Genomic DNA, 22,103 nt, shown 5'->3' on the forward strand with positions numbered 1-22,103 from the left:
TTTACTTTTTGAGACAGGGTCTCTCCCTGAATCTGAATCTCAGCAATTCAGCCAGATAAACTAGCTACCAAGCCCCAGGGACCCTCCTATCTGGGTTGACAGACATGTGCTCCACTTTTACGTGGGTGCTGGGGATCCGAACCCACGTCCTCAGTATTGTGCAGCAAGCACTTTACTAACAGCCATCTCCCCAGGTCCCCTTTCATGTTTTGTGACGACCTTGTCCTTATGCTTGTATTCTGAAAGGATGTAGGTTGGTTTGACTCCAGAAGCAATGGAGGCTGCTGTACAGAGCGGAAAAGGCCACCCCGCTCAGTGTAGATGTCCTCCTGTCTCTCCCTGGGTGCCTGGAGTGTGCGGCCCAGGGTCATCTCAAAGACACCCACCTTCTCCTGTCACCTAGCGGGATGGGCACTTGCATCACAATACTAGAGGAGAGGCCTATCCCTTGGAAACAAGGGACCCTGAGGGTAAGGAGACGTGATCCAGGCTGTCCCTTCCTCACCGAGCAGTAGACGCTGGTGAAGATAGCACCTCCTTCAACCCAAGTAGAAGTGGCAGGAAACCATGGGGAAACCATGCTGCACCTTGTATGGGTCATCCCAGAGCCTCATGTCTACCCAGGCTCTAGCTATGACAGCTGGTTTCTTCCTGCCGACACCTGCCATCTCCCTCTCCATCCCCTGCCTTCTGAAGCCTGGGGATGAAATTCTGCTTAGCGTCACTTCCCATTGTCTGCTCAGTTCAGAAGGCTTGCCTTTCCCCAGCCTTCTCCTCTCCCCTGAGGTCCTCCCACATGGCTCCTTAGAGAGAGCAAGTCATGCCTCCAAGTCTCCACGGTCTCTCTTTCTCACCTTCCACATTTAGTTTTTGAAGACTGACTCCACCAGCCACTTGGCCTCCTCCCTACTATTTCTGCATGTGCGGTGGTCACCTCCTCCAAAGACAGAGGAGGAAAGCTGCCCACGAATCCTGCTCTCTTAGCACTTCACCTGTGCCAGGCGCACCTCCCTAGAGGTATTCTGTCATCTATCATCTACCATCTACCTTCTAAATATCATCTGTCATCTACTTACCTACCTATCTACCCCTGTCATGTATGGGTAACTCTGCCAGCTTTCACTTGCAGCTCCGCCAGCCTCGTAACCCCAAAAGCCCCCTCTCTGCACACTGGCACTATCCCCCTGCCATGCACTCAGCTGCCAAAGGGCTCTCTTCCTCCTGGCAAGAGCATGCTTTGGCCCTCAGAGGTCTCTCCACCCACTCTAGCTCCATCTGCTTTGATGTCTCATGACAGCAGGAACCTAACAGCTTCTGCTCTGCATCTTCTCCCTGGGCCTCCCTTTTTGAAAATCCCAAATCTGGAAGTTCCTTTGACTATGGGAGTGCCTGAGGTGCCTGTAGAAAGCCGGGGTCTATGTTGGTGGAGTTGACCACTGGCTGGCAATCTCTGACTCCAGCTGGGCGTCATGGCCAGTCTGCAGTCACCAGTCAGTTTTTGACTATTAGATGAGCCTTTGCCATATTCCTACAATAGTTGTTCTAGTGGCCCCAAATCCTCAGGGTCCCCACTACCCCCTTGACCACTGGCTTTATAAAGAAGCCCATGCCCTCTCCACCTAAGTGTCCTCAATCTCCCTCCTGTCCACCTGGAATCTTAGAGATGCAGTCCCATTTTCTTTCCTTCCCTCCAGCCAGAGTTTGCACCACTCTCATTCCTCCTAGCCCCCGACCCACTGTGCCTGGAACTCTCTGTTCTCCACTGTCAAGTGGCCACATGGACTTGTCTCTAACACAAGGTGTCCCTCACTCTGCCCATGGATAATGAGGAAGCCAGTCCTGGACACTCAGCAATATACTGCGATGCAGTATCCTTGAGGTTGGACTCGTCACCTTCCTTCCTCATGGCTCTTCTGAGCACTGGAAGTTCAGCTGATGGACTTGACTGGTTAAACCACTCACCAGCCATTGAGGTCCACAAGTGTCACTGTGCAATGACCCATAAAGTGACAACCATGCATTGACAATACCTCCAGGGTGGCCTGGCATTCCATTCGGAAGCGTCCTCATGGGCACGACCACAGTCAGAGCCTGAGGGACACACAGCGGCGCAGGCCTTGAGCCCAGACCCCGAGCCTCAGCTCTGCCCCCCTCACCAGCTGAAAAGACTTAGAACAGAGCACAGCTGAGGCTTCTCCCATGGGTTCTACTAAGTCTCTGAAATGAGTCCCGTGGGGCAGAAGAGAGGGGCTCTCCACTATTAGCCCGAAATAGAACTCAGTGGTTCCTGGAGCTCTCTACTCCTGGGTGGATATCTGCCCCAGAAAAAGGAGGCTTTCTTACTTAAAAAAAAGAAGTGCTTCACTCCTAGGATTGTGTCAATATGTGGGGGAATGCTTTTTCTTTATTTGTGAGGAGAAAGAAAATGTATGACCGTGCCAGAGTCTCTTGCCACCGCAGACAAACACATGCACCACTTTGTGTATCTGGCTTCAGGTGGGTACTGGGGAATTGAACCCTGGGTCGGCAGGCTTTGCAAGCAAACACCTTTAGCCACGGAGCCATCTTCCCAGGCCAGAATATGTGTGTTGTAAAGTTGAGATACTGTCTGTTTCAAAACAAAGCTTCCCCTTGGGTGTAAGCGAAGGCTGCACTTGAGATAGACAACGGGAGGGCGGTCAAACCTTTGTTTTTAAGCCCGAGAACATCTCTTCCCTAAGCCCCCGGCATCTCTCAGCCACTGCATTGCTTGAGGCCTGTGTTTGCTAAGCTCGTTGGCAGCAGGGCAGGAGCAGCCTGGCAGCACAGCCATTACCTGTGATGTCTCTCAGGCTCTCCGTGTCGCCAGCCCTTTCTGTGCTCACGGAGGAGCGCACACAGGACACTAAGCTTCCTACCATGTCATGGAGGGAGGTAAAGTTCTCTAGGTTGAAAACATGCAGACTGAGCGGTTTGCTCACTATTTCTTTCAGCGCTCCTTCATCTGCATCCTCAACTCCAACTGTAAACACGTTAACGTCAGCAGACTTAAGCTCCCCTGAGGGCAGAGCGAGGCTGTCCTCCGAGCGTCCATCAGTTAACATTATGATAACCTGAGGGATTCCGTCCCTGGCCCGGCTTCCAGCCGCCTCAGTGAGGTGAGTGTGAATTACATACTCTAATCCTTTTCCAGTCTGATTGCTTCCCCCAGTGTAAGACATGTTGGAAATATGGGAAAGGATGTCTTGCTTAGTATGATACGTGTTTAACAGGAACTCAGTATGTGGGTTTCCGTTGAGCTGGACCAGAGCAAAGTGGAAATCATTTTCTCGCACAGTTAAAGACTCTATAACATCATACAGAAACTCTCGAACAAGTTGGAAATACTCCTTCCCAATGCTCCAAGAGGAATCCACTAGAAAGATTATATCAGCAGCGGCACCATTTTTGACATCTTTAAAAAAAGACATTGGTTTAGGTTTTTCTACTGTTCAATGACTTCTTATCCATGCAAAGCCTTTCTGAACAAGCTAAGGCACCACTGTGCTTTTATAAACAGTTCACAGCTAACCTACAGAGGGCAAGTATCGAGACTTACCTGAGTGGCAGGGCCATGCTCATGAACTGAGCATCTGCGACATTCAGCAAGCACCCAGGTTCCATACTGAGAGACCACTTTTCAGGGGCCACCAGCCTGCTCCAGGCTGGGAGAAAGTTTCTGGGCATCTCTGAACTGAAGTGTGACTCTTCATGGCAAGTTGACCCCTGTACCCACCTGACCAGACCAAAGCACTCCCTCATCAAACGTGACAGCCATCATTTTATCAGCTTTCTCTGCAGCATGCAGTGAGGACATAGCCTTATGCAGAGGTTGTGGAAACTACGGCTGCTTCCCATGAACTCACCCTCAATGTTTCAGGAAACTTGCGAGAAACATCAATATGGCAAGAGGCTCTTTAAGTGAGAAGGATCCGTGTAAACTTATGGAGAGAAAAAGTCTCACTTTTCCACATGTTTGCATGTGAAGAATAGATATGTGCCTTCCTAGATGCTAAAGGGCCAGCCTTGTTCACATTGAAGTGAGCTTCCTCTCGGTCTAAGAAACCTGGGGCGTCAAGCCACCGACAGCCAGGGAGGAGCCCCTCATCAACTGTCTCCAGGCTGGCTCCTGGACTCTACTCAGCTCAGGCTGACCTGAGACCCCAAGCCTTGCTCCTTTTCCTTCCCTTCCACATAAAGAACCCCACCTGGTGAGAGAGCCCTGTCCCCTGTTAGAGGCCCAGCTCCCCTGGCAAGGAGAGGAGCAAGTCCTCTCACTTTCCTAAAACTCAAAGCAAATTCTTAATTGGGATATTAGAACCTTTCAGGATATGTTATTTTTTAAGTAATTGAGGGAAACATTTTTATAAGAACCCAATGATTCCAGATGAAAAGTGTCTTTCTATGGATAAAGTCACAGAAAGAAGTAAGGTGAAAAAAATTATTTTTCAGGGAAAAGCATTTTTGTTCTGTCATCATTTCCCTGCTGTCAACCAGTTCCAGAAATGTGGAAAAGACCTTCATTTGGCAAACTTCCTGGGAAGGACACTTTTTATTCATACCCAGTATGCACACCCAAACCCACTCTGAGTTAGGAAGCTCGGGTGTCAGCAAAACTCTGTCATGGATCTCTGAGAAGTCTTAGAGTACATGGATACCTACAACCCAAGGCTGTGCCGGCTCTCCGCGCTCAGAGGCTCAGCGCTCAGCTCCAGATGCCTAAGCTCTAGAATCAAAGAAGGCTAGTCCTTTACACAAAACTGAAGCTTACCTGCTTGCTGCTGGCCATAAGTCATGGAGAGGCCTGAGAGGAAGAGGCTCAGGATGGCCACCAGGGGCAATGGTCGGTGGTTCCTCATTTTCAATGTCTAAGCACCAAGTATGAACCTAAAAGAGAAACCAGGACAGATGAGAGCACCAGGTTTTTACTCTTGTGCTATGAAACTCCCCAACTTCTAATGCTTTCAGTGTGCTTTTTAGACTTCCAAAGGGACATCATTCCTTGAACCAGCAACAGACAGGTAAGTAAGTAAGCAGATGCTGGGTAGACAAGCAGGTATAAACAGATATCCATGATACCACATGGTGATGTTTCAGTCAGCAGAGGACCTACAGACAACAGAGGTCCTATATTGCCTGGCAATGCCGTGGCCTTCTGAGAGTACACACTGCTGTTTACCTCATGGCAGCTGCCTGATGGCTTTCCCAGAAAGGATCTCACCATTAAGTGACCCGTGACTATAGATACACATATATATCTAGATGTAAGAGGAAGGGAAGAATTACAGAATGGGAGGGGTGAACAGAGCCTGGTGTCATAGGTCTGGAATTCCAGGTACTGCACAGACTGAGGCAGGGGGATTTCTTGGTCTACAGAGTGAGTTCAGGGCCATCTTGGGCAATTTGGTGAGGTTTTGTCTCAAAACAAAAAGAGGACTGGGGACATATCTCAATGTTAGAGCACTTGCCTGACCTTCATGAGGCTCTGGGTTCCATCTTCAGTACTATCAAGAGGAGAGAGAAAAGAAGAGAAGAGATGGGATGGGAGGCGGAAGGAAGAGGAAAGGAAAAGAGAAGAGAGGAGAGGGGAGGAAAAGAGGAGGTTTATTTATTTATTTATTGAAGAGAGAGACAGAGATAATGGGCACACCAGGGCCTCCATCCACTGCCAATGAACTCCAGATGCATGCACCACCTTGTGCATCTGGCTTACATTGGTACCTGGGAAGTGAACCTGGGTCCTTAAGTTTCACAGACAAGCGCATCTTAACTACAAAGCCATCTCTCTAGCCCAATATTTTCTTAATGGACTTTCATAGTAATTTCTCCATAACCTGAAAGCATCTCTTTATTCAAATTACTAAGTAATGAACTACAATATGTGGCCCTCTAATGAAAAGTATCTTTAGACAGGCAAGTAAGGACCCTTGGTTCTAATGACTGTATTACTTTGGCCACAGGTAAAACTACAGGATTAAACCTATTTTTCCTTCCAAGTTGAGTCAAGCATCCATTTGGAAATGATATGTTTTCGAGCAAATGACATGATGAAAAAGTCACTGGAGTGAAGGGTTTCACAAACACAGGGCATGGCAGAAGTGTGACAGCCAGATCCAGCTGTAAGCGCTGTTTAAAGCATGGTTGAGGGAAGCTGTCCTCGATGAAGGGAAGAGGGGAGCTCTGCCAAAGTCATTGCATGAACAAAGCCAATGTGGCCTTTTCCCTTCTTGCTAGCCAGAATTTTCTCTGCTATATGCCAGTCTCTAATCTCACCATGGAACAAGCCCAGGGAGATTTAATTAGCATCGCCGTGAACTAAGGGCTAAATGCCTGCTGCACTGTTCCCCACTGCGCACCAGCTGGTGGCTACAAACAAGGCATCCAGGCAGCCAAGTTTAGGCGCAGGGTCACATGGGCTTAACAGCCTGTATCATCAGACCTGCCAAAAATTCCTTCCCTTCCTACCTCAAAGCTCCACATCAACCTCCTCACCTGTCTCTCCCCATCCAATGAAATCAGGCTAAGGTTCCTTGCTAAAACAATCACTCTTCTCTCTCCCCCACCTGTAGCTCAAGGCACAAGTCTCCTCTGAGTTTGTCGTTGGTGGCACAGTCAGAGCTGCAACAGTACCTGGTATTCAGATTTGCCCTGCACTTAGCTGGATCTTTGCTATTGTCATGGGATCCAGAGTAACATTTGGACATCTGGCTTCCAGTTTGCACTGATCCCATAAATGACTCAGCTCACCCTTCCTACAACTATGAGTGACAGTGACTCCTGCCCATATTGCTAGGGGCTCCCTGGCCAGGGGTTCCCAGGTTAGGAGTTTGGGTAACAGCATTGAGGAAGACGGATATTGGAAACACTAATAGAGTAGAATAGCTTCAAATCACTGTTTTCGATGTTATGCTATCAAAGTTGTTCAGCATCTATAGTATGCCAATTTTTCATAATTTCTCCCATTATCTTCATGTGAGCCTTCCAGGTAGATGATAGTCTCTGTACTTACACTGAAGACACTGAGGTTGGAGTGTAAGTAACCCAAGTCACACAAAGTAAGAACCACCTTGGTGTGCAAATAGAATCTGTGATGGTTTATGTTGATTTTCAACTTAACCAGACCTAGAGTCACCTCTGAAGGGTTATATAGATTAGGTTAGCCTTAAAGCATGGTTGAGAGAAGCTGTCCTCAATGAAGGGAAGAGGGGAGCTCTGCCAAAGTCATTGCAAGAACAAAGCCAATGTGGCCTTTTCCCTTCTTGCTTGCCAGAATTTTCCCTGCTATATGCCAGTTTCTAATCTCACCAGGGAACAAGCCCAGGGAGAATTAATTAGCCCATAAGGGATTATGTTGATTAGGTTAACTGAAGTGAGGAGACCCACCTTAACGGTGGTGGCACTACTCCATGGGCTGGGGTCCTGGGCTGTGTAAAAAGGAGCACTGGCTGAGAACCAGTGTTCATCGCTCTCTGCTTCCTCATTGTGGGCTGGATGTGACCAGCTCTGCAGCAAGCTCCTGCCACCATGCTTCACCCATGTGGAAGGCAAGCTGAAATAAACCTTTCCTCCCTTAAACTGATTCTTATAAGGTATTTTTATCCAGCAGCTAGAAGGTAACTAATACAGCATATGATGCTTAGTGAGATAAGAAAAGCTTTGACTTTACATCTCTGACAACTCCATCACTATATGTAAACTTCAGTGTCCCCAATTTGGGTTCCTTAGGAAGCTAATAAGGAGCCAGAGGTGTTGGGAAGACAAGATGCTTAGAGTTGGTAAGTCTGAACCCTGGATCTACCATTCCCTCCCATGGGAAGGTCATTTCATTGCTCTCAGCCTGTTTCCTCATCTATATGAATGCTGGTAGCATATCTTTTGCCAGCATCTTCTGAGGATGACACCACAGACTCATTAACCTTCTGATGGAGAATGGATGCTGGATGAATTCTAAGTACAATTCTCTTTCAAGGCTGATTTTGTCAGCATTTCTGATAAAAATCCCTGGAACACTTGCTCTAGGGAGAGGAGGGGCTCTCTATGAAATACAGAATTTGAGAATACCATTTCTGGAATAATTACAGTATATATGAACACACAGAAGCTCTGAGCCCCAGGCTGACCCGTGACTCTCCTGTAACCCAGGCTGAACTGAAATTTATGGCACTCCTCTTACTTCAGCCTCCCAAGTGTTGGGATTATATGTGTACAACAACACACCCAGCTGTATGACAGATTTTCAAATGCAACATTAAAAATCTTATTATTACAAAAGCCCAAATGCTTCCAAATTGGTTTTGCAACACTTATGTCAGGAATGGTTTGGCTCTCCCTGAGGGAGACAAGGGAAATGAGAACAAATTGGGCATACAAATGGGTCGCACAATATCCTGTCACTGTGAATTAGGAAAATCTGATAGATTGTGTGAGAGTGTGAAGGCCTGAGGACACTCCAGGAAGCATGATAATCTAGAAAACACAGATAAATTTCCACAAATATACAGCCAAGCAGAGCTGATTAAAAAATTTAAACTCAGAACTGACATAGCTGCCATGGAGAGTCCGATGGGAATTGCATTTTTTTCCCTTTAGCTTTTTTCCTTCTATTTTGGTTTAAAGACAATGTTGGACAAATAAAATGAGTTTAGAAACTCTGTTCTTCAAATTTTTGAAAAATTTACATTAATTCTTCTTTAAATATTTGATAGAATTTTCCATTGAACCTCACCTTTACTGAGATTTACTTTGTTATCTTGAAACCAAAATGGAAGGAAAAATACCAAAAGAAAATAAAATATAGGTCTTCTCAAGCTATCAATGACCTTTTTATAGAAATCATGGAGTATAATACTATATATAATATAATTATATAATATAATTGTTGGGTCTTAAAGGAGGTACTGTCACATGCTATAATGTGAATGAACCTTGAGGACATTATGCTAATAAGCCAGTCACAAAACAATCAAAGAGTGTGTGATTCCCCTCTTATGAGTTATGGTGATTTGAATATAAAATGTTTCCCATAGCCTCATGTGTTTGTAATTAAGCCTCATACTCAGTCCTTAGCTGATGTAGTTATGGGGAAGTGGGGCCTTGCTGGATGAGGTGTGCCATGGATGTGGACCTTGGGATTGCATGCTCCAGTTCTGCTTACCAAGGCTAGATGGCTAGTTCACTCTTGCCACTACCTTCCTGCTGGTGCAGCAAGATATGACACTGGCTCTCTGATCCTGCCATGATGAAATTTCCCCTCAAAACTCTAAGCCAAAATAAACAATTCTTCCCATAAGCTACTTTTGGTTGAGTGTTTGGTCATAGCAACAAGAAGATAACTGATACAGAAAATTGGTACTAAGAAGCAGGGTCATTGCAGCAATATATTTACATCGTTTTATACTCTTTGAAACTGGTTTGCTAGAGGAATATGAAAGGGTAACTTTGGGTTAAAGAAGCCTTACAAGAATACAGAAAGAAGTGTGTACAGGGGAGGTGCAGTTTATGAGGTTTCAGAAGGGAAAGAAAAGACTTTGTTAGGAACTGGGCCAGAGGCAGTTTACACGATATGCTGGCTGCATTCTGCCCATGTCCCAATAACTGGGGAAAAATTGAATTTTAAAGTAATAGACTTGCATTTGACAGAGTAAAATAGAGCAGAAGGATATGAAAAATACAAAGTTTGGCATGGAAAGAAATGTGAACAAGTTCATATCCTCTAACAAATCAGTTTCAAAAGACTATAAACCATTTTTAAAGTTGTACTAAATGTATTTTGCATCATATGATGACCATGACTCTATGGGGACCAGGGGCTGAATATGGAGGTTTGAATGTGAAATATCCCCCATATCCTCATGTGTTTGTGATAACCCTCATACTTCTTAAAAATATTTTTTTATTATTTATTTGAGAGAAAGAGAGGCAGATTGAGAGAGAATGGGTGCACCATGGCCTCCAGGCACTGCAAACAAACTCCAGATGCATGCACCACCTTGTGTATCTGGCTTTCATAGGTCCTGGGGAATCAAACCTAGGTCCTTCGGCTTTACAGGCAGGTACCTTCACCACTAAATTATCTCTCCAGCCCATAATCCTCATACTTAATCCCCACCTGGTGGAGCCCATGGGAGGTGGAGCTTTTCTGGAGGAGGTGTGTCGCTGGAGGTAAGCTAAGGGGTTTTATATTCCAGCCCTGCTTGCCCATGTTAGCCAACTAGCTCACTCTTGCTGCTGCCTCCCTGCTGATGAAACACCCAGCTGTATGCTCATGCCATGCTTTCCTCTGATAAACTTCCCCTCAGAAACTGTAAACTGAGATAAACTCCTTCCTTCCACAAGCTGGTCCTCAGCGACAAGGCATTAACTGCTACATGAGGTATATAAAGTAGTCAGTCTCTTGGAAAGAGAATAAATGTTGGGTGTAGGAATGAGAGAAGGTGCTGATGTTCAATGGATATGCAGCTCATTTTCAAGATCAAGAGCTTTCAGAAATGTATGGCACAACAAAGTAGGTATAGTTAACCCTATTGGACTAGAGCCTCGGACAGTAAATATCACCTGTCAGATTTTAAAAGTATGGATAAGTATGCATCCTTGAATCCAGCCATAAATTTAACAAATCATATAAATGTGCCCTGCTGTGGAGGTGTGACAGCATTGAGTTCTCAAGGGAAAACTATACTGGGTTTCTATTACAGTATTCAAATAACACCACATTTGTCCTTGCTTCTAAACAACACTTGGAAGAGAAGGGAGATCTATGGAAGTAAAATGATAAAGTTAGGGGAAAGACATGAGTCTTACAAGAAGAATCTGATAAGCACATTCAGGCTGATGCAAGGGTCACATCCACCCTGCCCAGCATCTTCTGAGCATGACTTGGGCTCCAGCTAAGCTAAAGCTTCCCAGGCTGAAGTCCACAAAAGAGCCTCAGACCCTGTGGTTCCGCTCATGGCTCTCTGTCATATGATGCAAGAGTGCCACTTTCACATAAGGATGGTCTCATGTCCCCAGTCTTGTCATTGGGAGATCAGAGATCAGTGGCACAGGCCAGTCTGGCTGGCTGACTGGTGATGGACCTTCTCTGTGAACAAGGCAGGAGACTGGTGTCCGGAGGGTCCCCTTAGCAAGATGACAGGGTATATTAGGAGAGAAAAGCCCTTTTCCAAGGCTGCCACCCAAGGACAGAGAAATGCTTAGATGTACAGAAGGCTTGGAGCTTACCCATGGATTTGCCCTTGAAACCTCCTGCCAGCTCCAGGCCAGCTGTGAGTAAGAGGGAGACAATTCAGGGAGGCATGGTGTGGTGGTTTGGGTATAAAGTACCCTCATGGGCTCAAGGGTTTGAGTACTTGGTCCCCAGCTGCACTGTTTGAGAAGGTTGTGGAATCTTTAAAGGATAGAGCCTTGCTAAAGGAAGCATGTCACTGGGGTTGGGGGGAACCTTGAGGTGTAACAGTCCAGCCCCATTCGCTCACTTCCTGTTGTCTCTCTCTTTCTCTCTCTCTCTCCATCCTGCCATTCATGCTTGTTCCACCATGATGGCCTCTACCCTCTGAAGCTTTAAATCAAATTAACTTCTTTTTCCTCCCTATGCTACTTCTGGCCAGATAGTTTGTCCCAACAACAAGAAAGTAACTAATACACAAGTCCTGCCCAAAATTCATAGGCTGGGGAGGATAAAAGATAATATCATCAACAGGAGAATTAATCCCCAGATCCACCATGGGTTTGGATTTCCAAGGAATGTAACAGTAAAGTACCACTTATGATTCAAAACCCTGCCTTATGGCTCCAACTCTGAAATCTTGGGGACCTGAGCTCCACTAAGACAGAACCATCTGTCAGTGCAGCTTCGTCATGGAAATGTATCAGCAATGGGAAGGGGACATTGATCTAAGCCATACTCAAAACACTTTTCTTTCAGCACAGAAGCAACATCAATGTGTGTGATTGAGGCAACATGGCACAGGCACATGTCATCTTGGTTTGACATAAAAATACACAATACTGAGGAGGGGTCTCCAGTGCTCAGTGCTGCAGCTGGACTGTGTGCCCATGTCCTATTTAAGTGTCCACCACAGTGGGTTCAGGCATTCCCTATAAGCAGAGGAGAAATCACTGGCCTTCACTGAGGACAAGCCCACTATAACCATGGCCCATCACTGTCTAGAAATCCTTGCAGCTCTGCTCTACCCTGGGAATCTTCCAGACCCTTCCATCCATCAAGTTTTGGTCCTTTCCCAACATTGCTAAGATTTAGGTTGTCTTCTGAAAAAAAACATAACCACTATGCTATGACTGAGATTTTTCATGTGTCCTCAATTCATTAATGATGTGCACTTAAGAATGACACAGACGTGTACTGTACACATGTACACATGCTGTTGAGTCTTTCTACCAAAGCTGATCATGGGACTTGATCAAGAATCACCATTCTACTTGATCTTTTCCAGGAATATAGTCTGTTCTTTCCAAAACAACCTGTGACTCTATAATTGGTCCAAACCAATATTTTAAGATGGGATCAACAAATTCAAAGGGTCTATGCTTCTCCCACAATTGTGCATGTATTGTGAATGTGGAGTGTCCCAGGCATAGCATCCATTTCTTTGTGACTCTAAAGGTCAGCTATACCACTACCTTCCCGCTTCCCTCCAAAGGCATTTAAGCATCACAAGGTCAGTCAAAAGTTTTCAAGCAGATCTTCTGTGAAACACACTTAAGTTATCTTAAGTGTTTGATCTATTCAGGACACTCATGACTTTTATAATATTTTCTAGAGATTTAGAACACAAGAATATGGCAAAGCCTTAGTGAGTAGAAGCCTGGGACTGTATGTCCATGTTGGAACAAGTGTGGCATGAGACACAGTCTGTCTGGCCACTATTGAGTCTAGATGGAGGACAGAAAGAGCTTCTGATGTGTCTACAGGCGACACGGACAGAAAGCAGAGCACTGTGAGTCACACTGTGCTCACTCATGGTTGGTTAACTGTTCCTGTATGTCCCACGGGGGACTCCTCTGAATGCACTGATTCTGTCAGTCACTTAGTGGTCATTGTCAAACAATTCCAAACTCCATTTCTAGCCTTTGAGATGCCATGGAATCTGTAAAGCCTTTCTAAGCCATCAGCTATGTTAACTTCTCTAAGGAAATGGCATGCCACTCAATTGAACAGCACAAGTTAATATGTTCATCTCCCTGACCTTAGTATCTAGAAGAACATTGGAGCTGGAGGATGGGGAGCAGTAATGCGGAACACTTGCCTGGACATGACATGGTCATTGCACTCATAACAGCACATCAGCTGTGGTAACATGTGCAAGACCTGTCAAGAGTGGTCCCGGCAGTGGGGCTCGTGAGGCCCCGCCCCTCCGTGAAGGGTTAATTGGAATGGGAATGATGGCTGACGAAAGGGGCTTCATTCTCCTCAGTGGTGTGCACTGGGAAGTTGTAGAAAGAAGGGCATCAGAGGTGGTGAGAGGGCGGTAAGACACATAAGGGGATCTAGGTATTGAGGGAAAGGGAGGGAGAGGCTCCTTCAGCTCTGGGAAGCCACAGAATGAAGTGCCATCTGCACCCCCACTGGTGATGAACGGACTAGCTGAATTCCCAGGTGGGAAAACCCGCCTTCATTCCTGGTTCTTTTCTTGCCAGCATATGCAGGAGCAGGTCATGGGATCCATTGTTCCTACCCCAGCTGTTGAATATTTACTAATACTTCTATTTGCAATTAAATCTATTTTACTGTTCATCGTACCCTAGAGTCTCAATGTCTCAAACCAAATTCCCTGGTAGCCAACTGTGGAGAAATTTTACTACTCTAAAGATGTCAAACATCAGTTTCACCAGAGGATCCCCTAGCATGGTCTTTTTAATAAAGGCAGCCTTGCTCCTTCCTCCTCTCACACACTCCCCTATCACTCCCAGGAAGGACAGACAAGAGAACAGAAGGCAGATCTACCAGGCTTCTATCTCAAAGGCAGTCTTTATCACCATCCCAACAATTCAATGGCCGCTTTCCCCATGTTAAAGATGAGAAACTAACTCAGGTAAGGAAGAGTGACCTGCCAAGGTCACATAGATAAAACACGAGAGAAGTAACATCAAACCCAAATTTGCGTTCCAAAGCCCAAGGGACAAACCCCAGGAAACCATGCAGGCTGGGCAGGATTTGGTCAAGATCATGAAGACACTCCCCATGTCTTTGGGGAAAATAGACTTCCTTGGTGCTGGTGAATGTCTGGGTCTGTTCTTTGCAACATGAAAAATAGAATTCAGACTTGGCTGTGTGACACCCATGGGCTGGGTGGGGTGGGCTGTCCTTTGTCAGAGATTCTATGTCCTCAAAGCGAGATTCAAAAAGAGAACTTCACTAAGTGGCATTCCATATTTCAATGCAGCATGTCTAATTCCCTAACCTCAAAAGAATTTGAGGTGCCTTTTCCATTTATTTCCTGCACACATGAAATTTAAAAAGACACCTCTTATTTCAACAGTTGTCCTCTGCAGCCTTCAACTTGTGTATTCCAGACTTTCCCAAGCTATTTTGCAATTCTGTGAAATTAGTTTTCATTAAGCCTCCTCAAAAGCATTTTCATTTTCCACGTCTGGAAATCTTTTTAAAGAAAGAGACACACACATGCACGCAAGGAAATCATTCTAAAACAAAGACTTAAATACATCCAGAGTTCCCATTCTGAAGTCTTTTATTTGGTTTTCTCTAAGCACTGCTATGTAAAACCAGGCTGTTCTCCTCTAGAGTTCTAAGACTACTATTAACTCTTTTCTGTCTGGTTCAAACTAGGGCTACAGAGCTCACCAAAGACCACCATGAGAGCCTAGCCATACATATCCACTGTGAAATGAAAGCTCAAATCTCAATGCATTGGGGTGTTCACTCTTTTGTCCTCTCCTTTGTCACCCCCTTTCTTGACTTGAAGAACCGAAGTGCCTGGTTCCCTCCCTTTTCCTCCCCCCCCATCCTGTTTCCTAGATCCCAGAGAGAAAACTAAGGGAAGATGGTTGGGGTGCCCAGAGGGGGCAAGAGGACAGTGGGATTTATCTGCATCGCTTGCTGTTTGAAAGGCCGGTGCAGAAATCCTCAAAAGCAAGTGATCGGGAATATCTGGAAGAACCCTTCTCTGAAGAAGCACGTCAGAGGCCGCTCCGCTTATGCCCAGCTCTGGTCTTGCATGTCCACACTACAAAACACTACAGGACAGCGATCTGCTGGAGTCTGCGTGCATTTCCTATGACAGCAAGTTTGTCAACTCTTCTGATTATGCCTGGTCATGATAACGTGACCCTCTTGTCACCTGCCAGCACTGAACACTGGGTACTGTTGGCTCCTCCTGGTTAAAAATAAAAAATAAAAAAAGCTAACAAATCAAATTGCCCACTCAGCAGCTCAGGGGCCATCACTGGTGGGAGCTGCCCAGGTAAAGAAGAGCACCATATAGCCCTGGCATCCACTAAGCTCTGCAGATGTTAGCCCCTTGTTCCTATAGAGGCAGCTTCAAGAAACCCCAGATTAGCACCAGGTGTGGTGGTACACTCTACACTCCTGTCATCCCAGCAGTTTGGGCTAATATAAGTCCCCTGTCTCAAAGTTAAAATTAGGTCTGGGGAGACAGTTCATCAGTTAAAGTAGTTGCTTGCACAGCCTGATGGTCCCCAAGACCCACATTAAGCCAGATGCACAAAGTGGTACATGCATCTGGAGCTTGTTTGCATTGGCAAGAGGTCCTGATGCACCCATTCCCTCCCTCCTTCTCTCTCTCTCTCTCCAAATGAATAAATAAAAAACTTTAAAATTCTTTTAAAAATATTTTATTTATTTATTTGGGAAAGAGATAAAGAGGCTGAGAGAGAGAATGAGCATACCAGGGCCTCTAGCCACTGCAAATGAACACCAGATTCATGTGCCACCTTATGCATCTAGCTTTACATGAGTACTGAGGAATCAAATCTGTGTTCTTTGGCTTTACAGGCAAATGCCTTAATGGCTAAACCATCTCTCCAACCCAAATGAATAAAAAATATTTTTTAAAAAGTTAAAATTCAATAAAAAGAGAAGAAAACGCCACATTAATTGTCCAGATGTTTGAAAATTTGCTTACAAACATATTTCTGGTATCCAAGATAATAACCATGAAGCAGAGAGTTTCATATCTGTTGTGTTAGAGGCCACCAAAAAAAAAAAAAAAAAAAAAGCATTCTATGTTCCAAAATATGTGGCAGCCAGAAGGGTCTTTATACCCATTGCTCTTGTTAATTATAAGCCTAAGGCAGAGCTACCCTGGCACAACACTGGGCAAAGGGCAGCCGTGTACACTCCCAGAGCAAGGACACAAGCAGACACTGGCTTTAGCCTCAGTGGGGGATGCAGCTGCATCTAGCTGGGAGCTTGACCCCACCCCCAACTTATTTATCTCTACAGTTTTTGGCCAGGGACTTACTTGGGTTCCAAAGGCCTCTTAGAAGCCATGGTGTCCCATGGTAGAATTACAAAAGCAAAGAAGTTACAATGTTCTCACATCCTAAAGAAAAGTCACATTTTTGCTGGCTTTCTGATTCATAAAAGAGTACAGGAGGGCTGGGAGATGGCTCAGTGGTTAAAGCCATTTGCTTACAAAGCCTCCAGCCAGGTTTCGATTCCCCGGCATCCACGTAAAACCAAGTGCACAAAGTTGTGCATGCGTTTGGAGTTTCTATGCAGCAAGAGACCTTAACTCCTCACCCATTCTCTCTCTCTCTCTCTCTCTCTCTCTCTCTCACACACACACACACATAATCTCATAAATAAAAATATGATGAAGTGTAGAAGAGAAACTTAGGCTTTAAAATAAAATAAATACTTTAAAATAAAATATTTGTAAAATTCTATCCCCTTATAGTATTTCTCTGTAATCTCTCCTGGACTTGCTTTTCAGGAGTAAAATAAAATAAATGCATAAACAGGACCATTGTGCTAAATCTGCACCCCAGCGTCTGACTGGAAATGCCCTAGGCACCCTGCATGGCCCTGTGGCACTGTAGGAGGGTTTAGCTGAGCGGGGTGCAGATCCGGGCACCAGCACTGGCTGCTGAATCAACTACTGAAGATTCCAGAAGTGGAAAGCCACTTTCCTGGAATGGTCTCCCTTGAGACCTGAGTCATCCCCAGCTGCTGATCAGTTTTTAATTTTAAAATTAAACCAGCCCATGAGCTCTTCTTTCCAGAGGCTGGTTCCCGATGGCCACTCTGGGTCCATGGGAGCCAGCTGTACGCACTGGGGGTTCCACGGGCAGTTCCCAGGGAGGTGTACGGGCCTCTCCCCTGTTCAGAAGGCCTCTCTGTGCTGGGTGAGCGATAAGCTGAAGCACGGGGTGGAGGTCCTGCAAGACCAGTGCTTTGCCTCTGGGACAGGAGTTGGCAGAACTTTTTGTATTTGCTCCATTTCTCTCCTTTTTTTTTTCCAGATTAAAATAAAAAAAATAACCATGACTCTTCTGCTACATCAAATGCAACTACATCAGCTCCAAACAAGACCCTGTGAATGCAGGGTACCTTTCTCCACGTGACCTTGTCGCCCTTAATGCACGGGTGGCAAGTGCCTGGTGCCCAGCCTGGCAGGACTGGTCTGCTGCACTGTCTCCTGTCATAACTTGTTGATATCTCAGAAAACCAGCCAGAAGCACTATCCTCACCTGACAGAAGAGTGTTTGCTCTTCTTGTAATGTCTTAGTCCTCTTTGTCCCCCACCCTGACCCTGAAGCTCGGCGTCCCGGGGAATGGCGAGTCTCACTGAGCAAGTGACCAAGAGCTGGCTGGGCTCCGAGCCGTCATCTCAGGCGGATAATCATGACAGAGAGTCAGTCACGTGTATTAATCAACATATCATTAAATTAGATGGTCACCACTATAATTTGTGTGAACATATTGAAAATAGATTGAAACTGTCCTTTGGGGCAAATGGCCAAAGGCATGTAATGAACACTTTGGAAGTTGCAGGATCAGCAAATCTTAAGACATTTTTCCAGGGGTGGAATTAAAAAAACTGTGCAGACACATCGTGAATATGCAAATACGCCTTAGTCTCCACACACCTGACTTCCTGGAAGCATTTGTAATTTAAGTACAAATGTTTTCTTCAGAATTTCTCACTTGCCTCATGTTGTTGAAATGTAGTTGCTTAAGAGCACATAATGCCTCATTGTAAGGCTTCATTTACTTAAATAACTCACACACGAGTGTGGAAGACAAACAGAATCTCTCAAATACTATTCTGTATTGACCAAGCTCTAGGTCAATCCTAAATGCAAATGCACTGACTCCTCAGGAGCCCTGAAACCCACCCTCAGAAACTGGAAGCCACCTTGAGGGCTGCTGTCCCTGTGCTTAGAGGGACACACCGCCCCCTAGAGGAAAGAAACCAACATGCACCCCATGAATGGCTCATTCAAACTTGCATATCCTTCCCAAAATAGACCTGGGATTCCAGGATGCATTTAAAATGGCAATTTTGAATGCTAATTTTGAATGAAACGAAGATCCCTTTTGTCCATGTCAGGATCTGACGCATGCTTCCTGAGAAGAAGACACCATGCCATGGTTGAGAAGGGACAAGCCAGGGCTTACATTTGAAAAGTAGGGTGATCTCTTGGGGTTTTACAGTGGGCTCACAGAGCACTACGTAGAAGCAGGAGAGCGGGGAGAACCCCTGTGGTCTGATCTAACCACCTGGAGTCGCAGGCCCCCTTAAAGTGCCCTGTTTTGAACCCTGAAGCACTGTGAATTGAGGGTCTCTGAACCACAGCTGCTGAGAGGAGTTGTAAATGTCAGGTCGCCCCTCAGATCACCAGCTAGTTATGTAGCAGCGGTGACTTTACCACCTTCCTGCCATGGCCAGGGCACCGCGTGAAGCCCGCTCATGTCGGCCAGTGTGGGAAAGCCTCCTTGCTGTACGCTGCCCCGTTCAGAACCACACAACACCTGCCATTCTTCCCCAGACCATACAAAATGCCCAGCTTCTTCCACAAGGCAGTGACAATAACTAATTTTTCAAATCTATTTTTTTAAGTTGCTAGCGTGCCTGCTGAAAGTCTCCTGCCACAGAGTCCGTGGCTTGCTGATGCATTTTCAGTCTTAAACGTGGAATTTCTCATGGAAGTGGGTGGCAACACAGACCACTGGGCAAGCTTAGCTTTCTCCAAGTCCCCAAGCAAACAAGTAAAGCCCAACGCTGTCAGCAACATCCAGCCAGCTGCTTCCCACATTGCTTTAGTTAGAACAAATACGATTGTGATTTTAAAGCCATTTTTACTTTCAGTTTTTGTGGCAGTTAAAAGGGTCCCCTGGGGAGTTGGATACTGCCCACAGGTTCTCTGGGTACCCTCAGGGCTGAGAGACCCTGGGGCTCCCGTCCAGAGTCAGCTCTGTGTAGGGAGAGAAGCTGCTTGGAACGATGTGACATTCCTGCTTCCCATAGTAAAGGGTTCTCCCCACACTCAGAAAACCACGTTCTTGGGTCCAGACTGGCACGTAAGTTGCCCTGGATGTCCTATGAAATGGATTCCCTTTAACCACTCCCTAATACTCCACAGGACCCTTCTCCATGACCCCACCCTTGTCTTGATCCCATGGGAACTTGAAATAGGTCCCCAAACAAGCTGGCACCCATCCATGGACAGCTTCCATATTCAACACAATTGAGCCTGAGCCCCACCCAGCATCCTTTCAGCCAAGGAGTAGCCCTTGGGCCTCTCAGCTTGTCACAGGCCTCCCGACTGGACAATCCAGGCCAGGCTGCCTTATCCACTGGGCATGGTGCCCCAGCATCACGTTCCTCCTCCTCTAGGCCTAACATTTTCTTATGCACCCCTAAAGAACAGAGTCTCCCACAGTGGCCAGATTCCTGAAAAGACAAAGAGCTGATGGTCATGGCTAAGTTAGTAGCTGTGACTAGCCCCCATCCCTGAGCCTGGTACCAGGGCCTCCCCAACCACAAAAGACCCTACCCATGCTTGACCAGCTCCTTCCTTCTGGGGAGTGGCCGGACAGAAACTTCATCAAGTGTACCCTGCCCATGGCCCTTGGGGAGCCTGGTCACATCCCTAGGGGTCTGCCGTACAGGTAGCCCTGTGCTTCTCTCCAGAAACTTTTGCAAGCAAAGCAGATTCCAGCTGAGGAGGAGACGACTTCAAATAAACCACCAGGCTAAGACACCACAGTTGGGACACACAGGGTGCACACTGCAGCCAGACACACGGACTCCTTCCTACAATTGGGTAGCCATGCCCTTCGCCAGGTTAAAGAAATCCAGTTTGCCTCAAAGGGAAAAAAAAGCAGCATTCAGACCGGGTGCTCATAAGAGCCACTAATGTGGTCATGTCCCATTTAAAGCATTTCTATGGTGCCCACAAAAGGGAAACATAAGAAGTTACCTTACCCTGAGAAAACCTGAAGACGCGTGACCCTGGGCTTTTAGATTCAGTTACGCTTCACCACGACGCATACTTCTGTCTCTCCCTGTCTCCTTGTCTTCTTGCAACCTTTCCCCACCAAGGAGAGGAGACTTGGGGCCAGAGGAGGCAAGCTCCCCTTGCAGTCCTTGTAGGAGGCTGGAGCCCGTAGAACTGAGCAGCTCTTGGTGGAAGACTGAGCTCCAAACTGGATGGGGTCCAGGGGTACAGTCAGGGCTTCCTCCCGCGCCTCCTCCTCCTCCCTGGCTCCTCCTCCCCCCTCTTCCCTTCTCCCTCTTCCTCCTCCTTCTTCTCCTCCTCCCTTCCTCCCGACCCTCTACTCCCCTCCCGCTACAGGACGGACCCAAACTGTAAATGAAAACCAGACCCTGGCTCTGTTGCTTCTGGCCCGTGCTGCAAGCTGATGTCACTCCTGAGCACCGCCTTCACCCTTCAAGCACTTAGCTCCACTCCTGCAAACCTCAACACAAAATAATAATAATAATAATTAATAAACAAATTTTAAAAGGCCATGAGTTAGAAGAAATTGTAAGGTTCCATTATTTGTTGCTGAAGTAAAATGGGACTTGGATCCGGACATTTCATAGTGATTAAGAAATAATAACTTCCTCAAATAACCGAGCCCAGGATGAGCTGCTCAATATTTAATTTAATTATCAATATTTAATTATCAGAAGCCCCTGAGTGGGGTGTATCATGGTCTGCATTTGGAAATTAGATACTCAAGGCTTAAGGAATTGGAATAATGGGCCAAGGGCTTGTAATTGCCACCTCGAGTGATTGAATTAGGGTGTGTGTGAGTCCAAAGCCACTCTCTAGCCACTATGCCCTCTGTGCCAAAAACAACGGAGTGAGGGAAACATACTGCCATGGGCCCAGCTTCCCACAAAGCTTTCCAAAGCCTTCTCCCCGCCACCCACCGCCCCCAACAACAACCTTACATCAGGCTTTGTGCTAATCATTCCCTGAAATCTTCACTTATCACTTCATATCTTTTCTCAGAACTTTGAAGAGACCGGCTGGAAACCTTGCCTCATGATCCCTGGGCAAAAAGTCAAAAAGCCTCTTGAAGCACGTGCCACAGCCCCTCTATTTCTAACCTTCGGTTCTAGAGACTTGGGGCTCGACCCTCTGAAGCCATTGTTAGCATTTACAACAGTCAGGAGATGGGACACTTGTCCGGACTCTGTTGCTTACTAAGTGACTTTTGGCGGGCTTTCTAGTTTTTAGACCTCATCTATTGAAAAGGGACTGGCCAAGAGATGAGCAGAAAAGTATCTCGTAAGTCTTCAAACTGGCAATGTTTTAAAGTAGGTGGATGGATGGCTGTGCCTCAAATCTCTTTCTCCTCACCCAAGCATCTGCGAGTCCAATATTCTGTAATAAAATCTCTATTCAATAGCAAAAAATAAAACATTGACCACTTCTACCCATCACCTTTTGGGCCAGGACTCTGGCAGCAAAAAGAATGAATGTTGGAATTTTTTGTGGGTATCCATGGTTTTTCACCACCGTCTGAATGGAAAACAGGAAATGCAATCCCCCCTCCACCCTCACCACACCCTCCCATTTCTTCTTGAAGTTTCTGAACTGAGACTTCTCTTAATAATCCCCCCTTT

The 22,103-nt window shown here is 46.2% G+C and overlaps 1 protein-coding gene across 6 annotated transcripts in view; it reads right to left on the reverse strand.

The window, feature by feature from the left end:
- The window catches only part of Col6a3 (collagen type VI alpha 3 chain), an 83,370-nt gene extending 62,703 nt beyond the window's left edge, over nucleotides 1-20,667 (reverse strand). For 2 of the 6 annotated variants that reach the window (XM_045146921.1, XM_045146919.1), the window contains exons 1-2: nucleotides 20,451-20,666; nucleotides 4,790-4,905 (exon numbers count right to left, since the gene is read on the reverse strand). In XM_045146921.1, coding sequence (XP_045002856.1) covers nucleotides 4,790-4,877 — 88 coding nt within the window. In that variant the 5' untranslated portion in view covers nucleotides 4,878-4,905; nucleotides 20,451-20,666. Of the gene's footprint in view, nucleotides 1-2,815; nucleotides 3,434-4,789; nucleotides 4,906-20,450 lie in introns of all 6 variants that reach the window. The other 4 variants (XM_045146923.1, XM_045146922.1, XM_045146925.1 and 1 more) reach the window with 3 other exon arrangements.
- Between the last annotated feature and the right edge of the window lie 1,436 nt (nucleotides 20,668-22,103).

This window comes from Jaculus jaculus, chromosome 4 (genome assembly GCF_020740685.1).
Source record: "Jaculus jaculus isolate mJacJac1 chromosome 4, mJacJac1.mat.Y.cur, whole genome shotgun sequence".
Lineage (NCBI taxonomy): Eukaryota > Metazoa > Chordata > Mammalia > Rodentia > Dipodidae > Jaculus > Jaculus jaculus.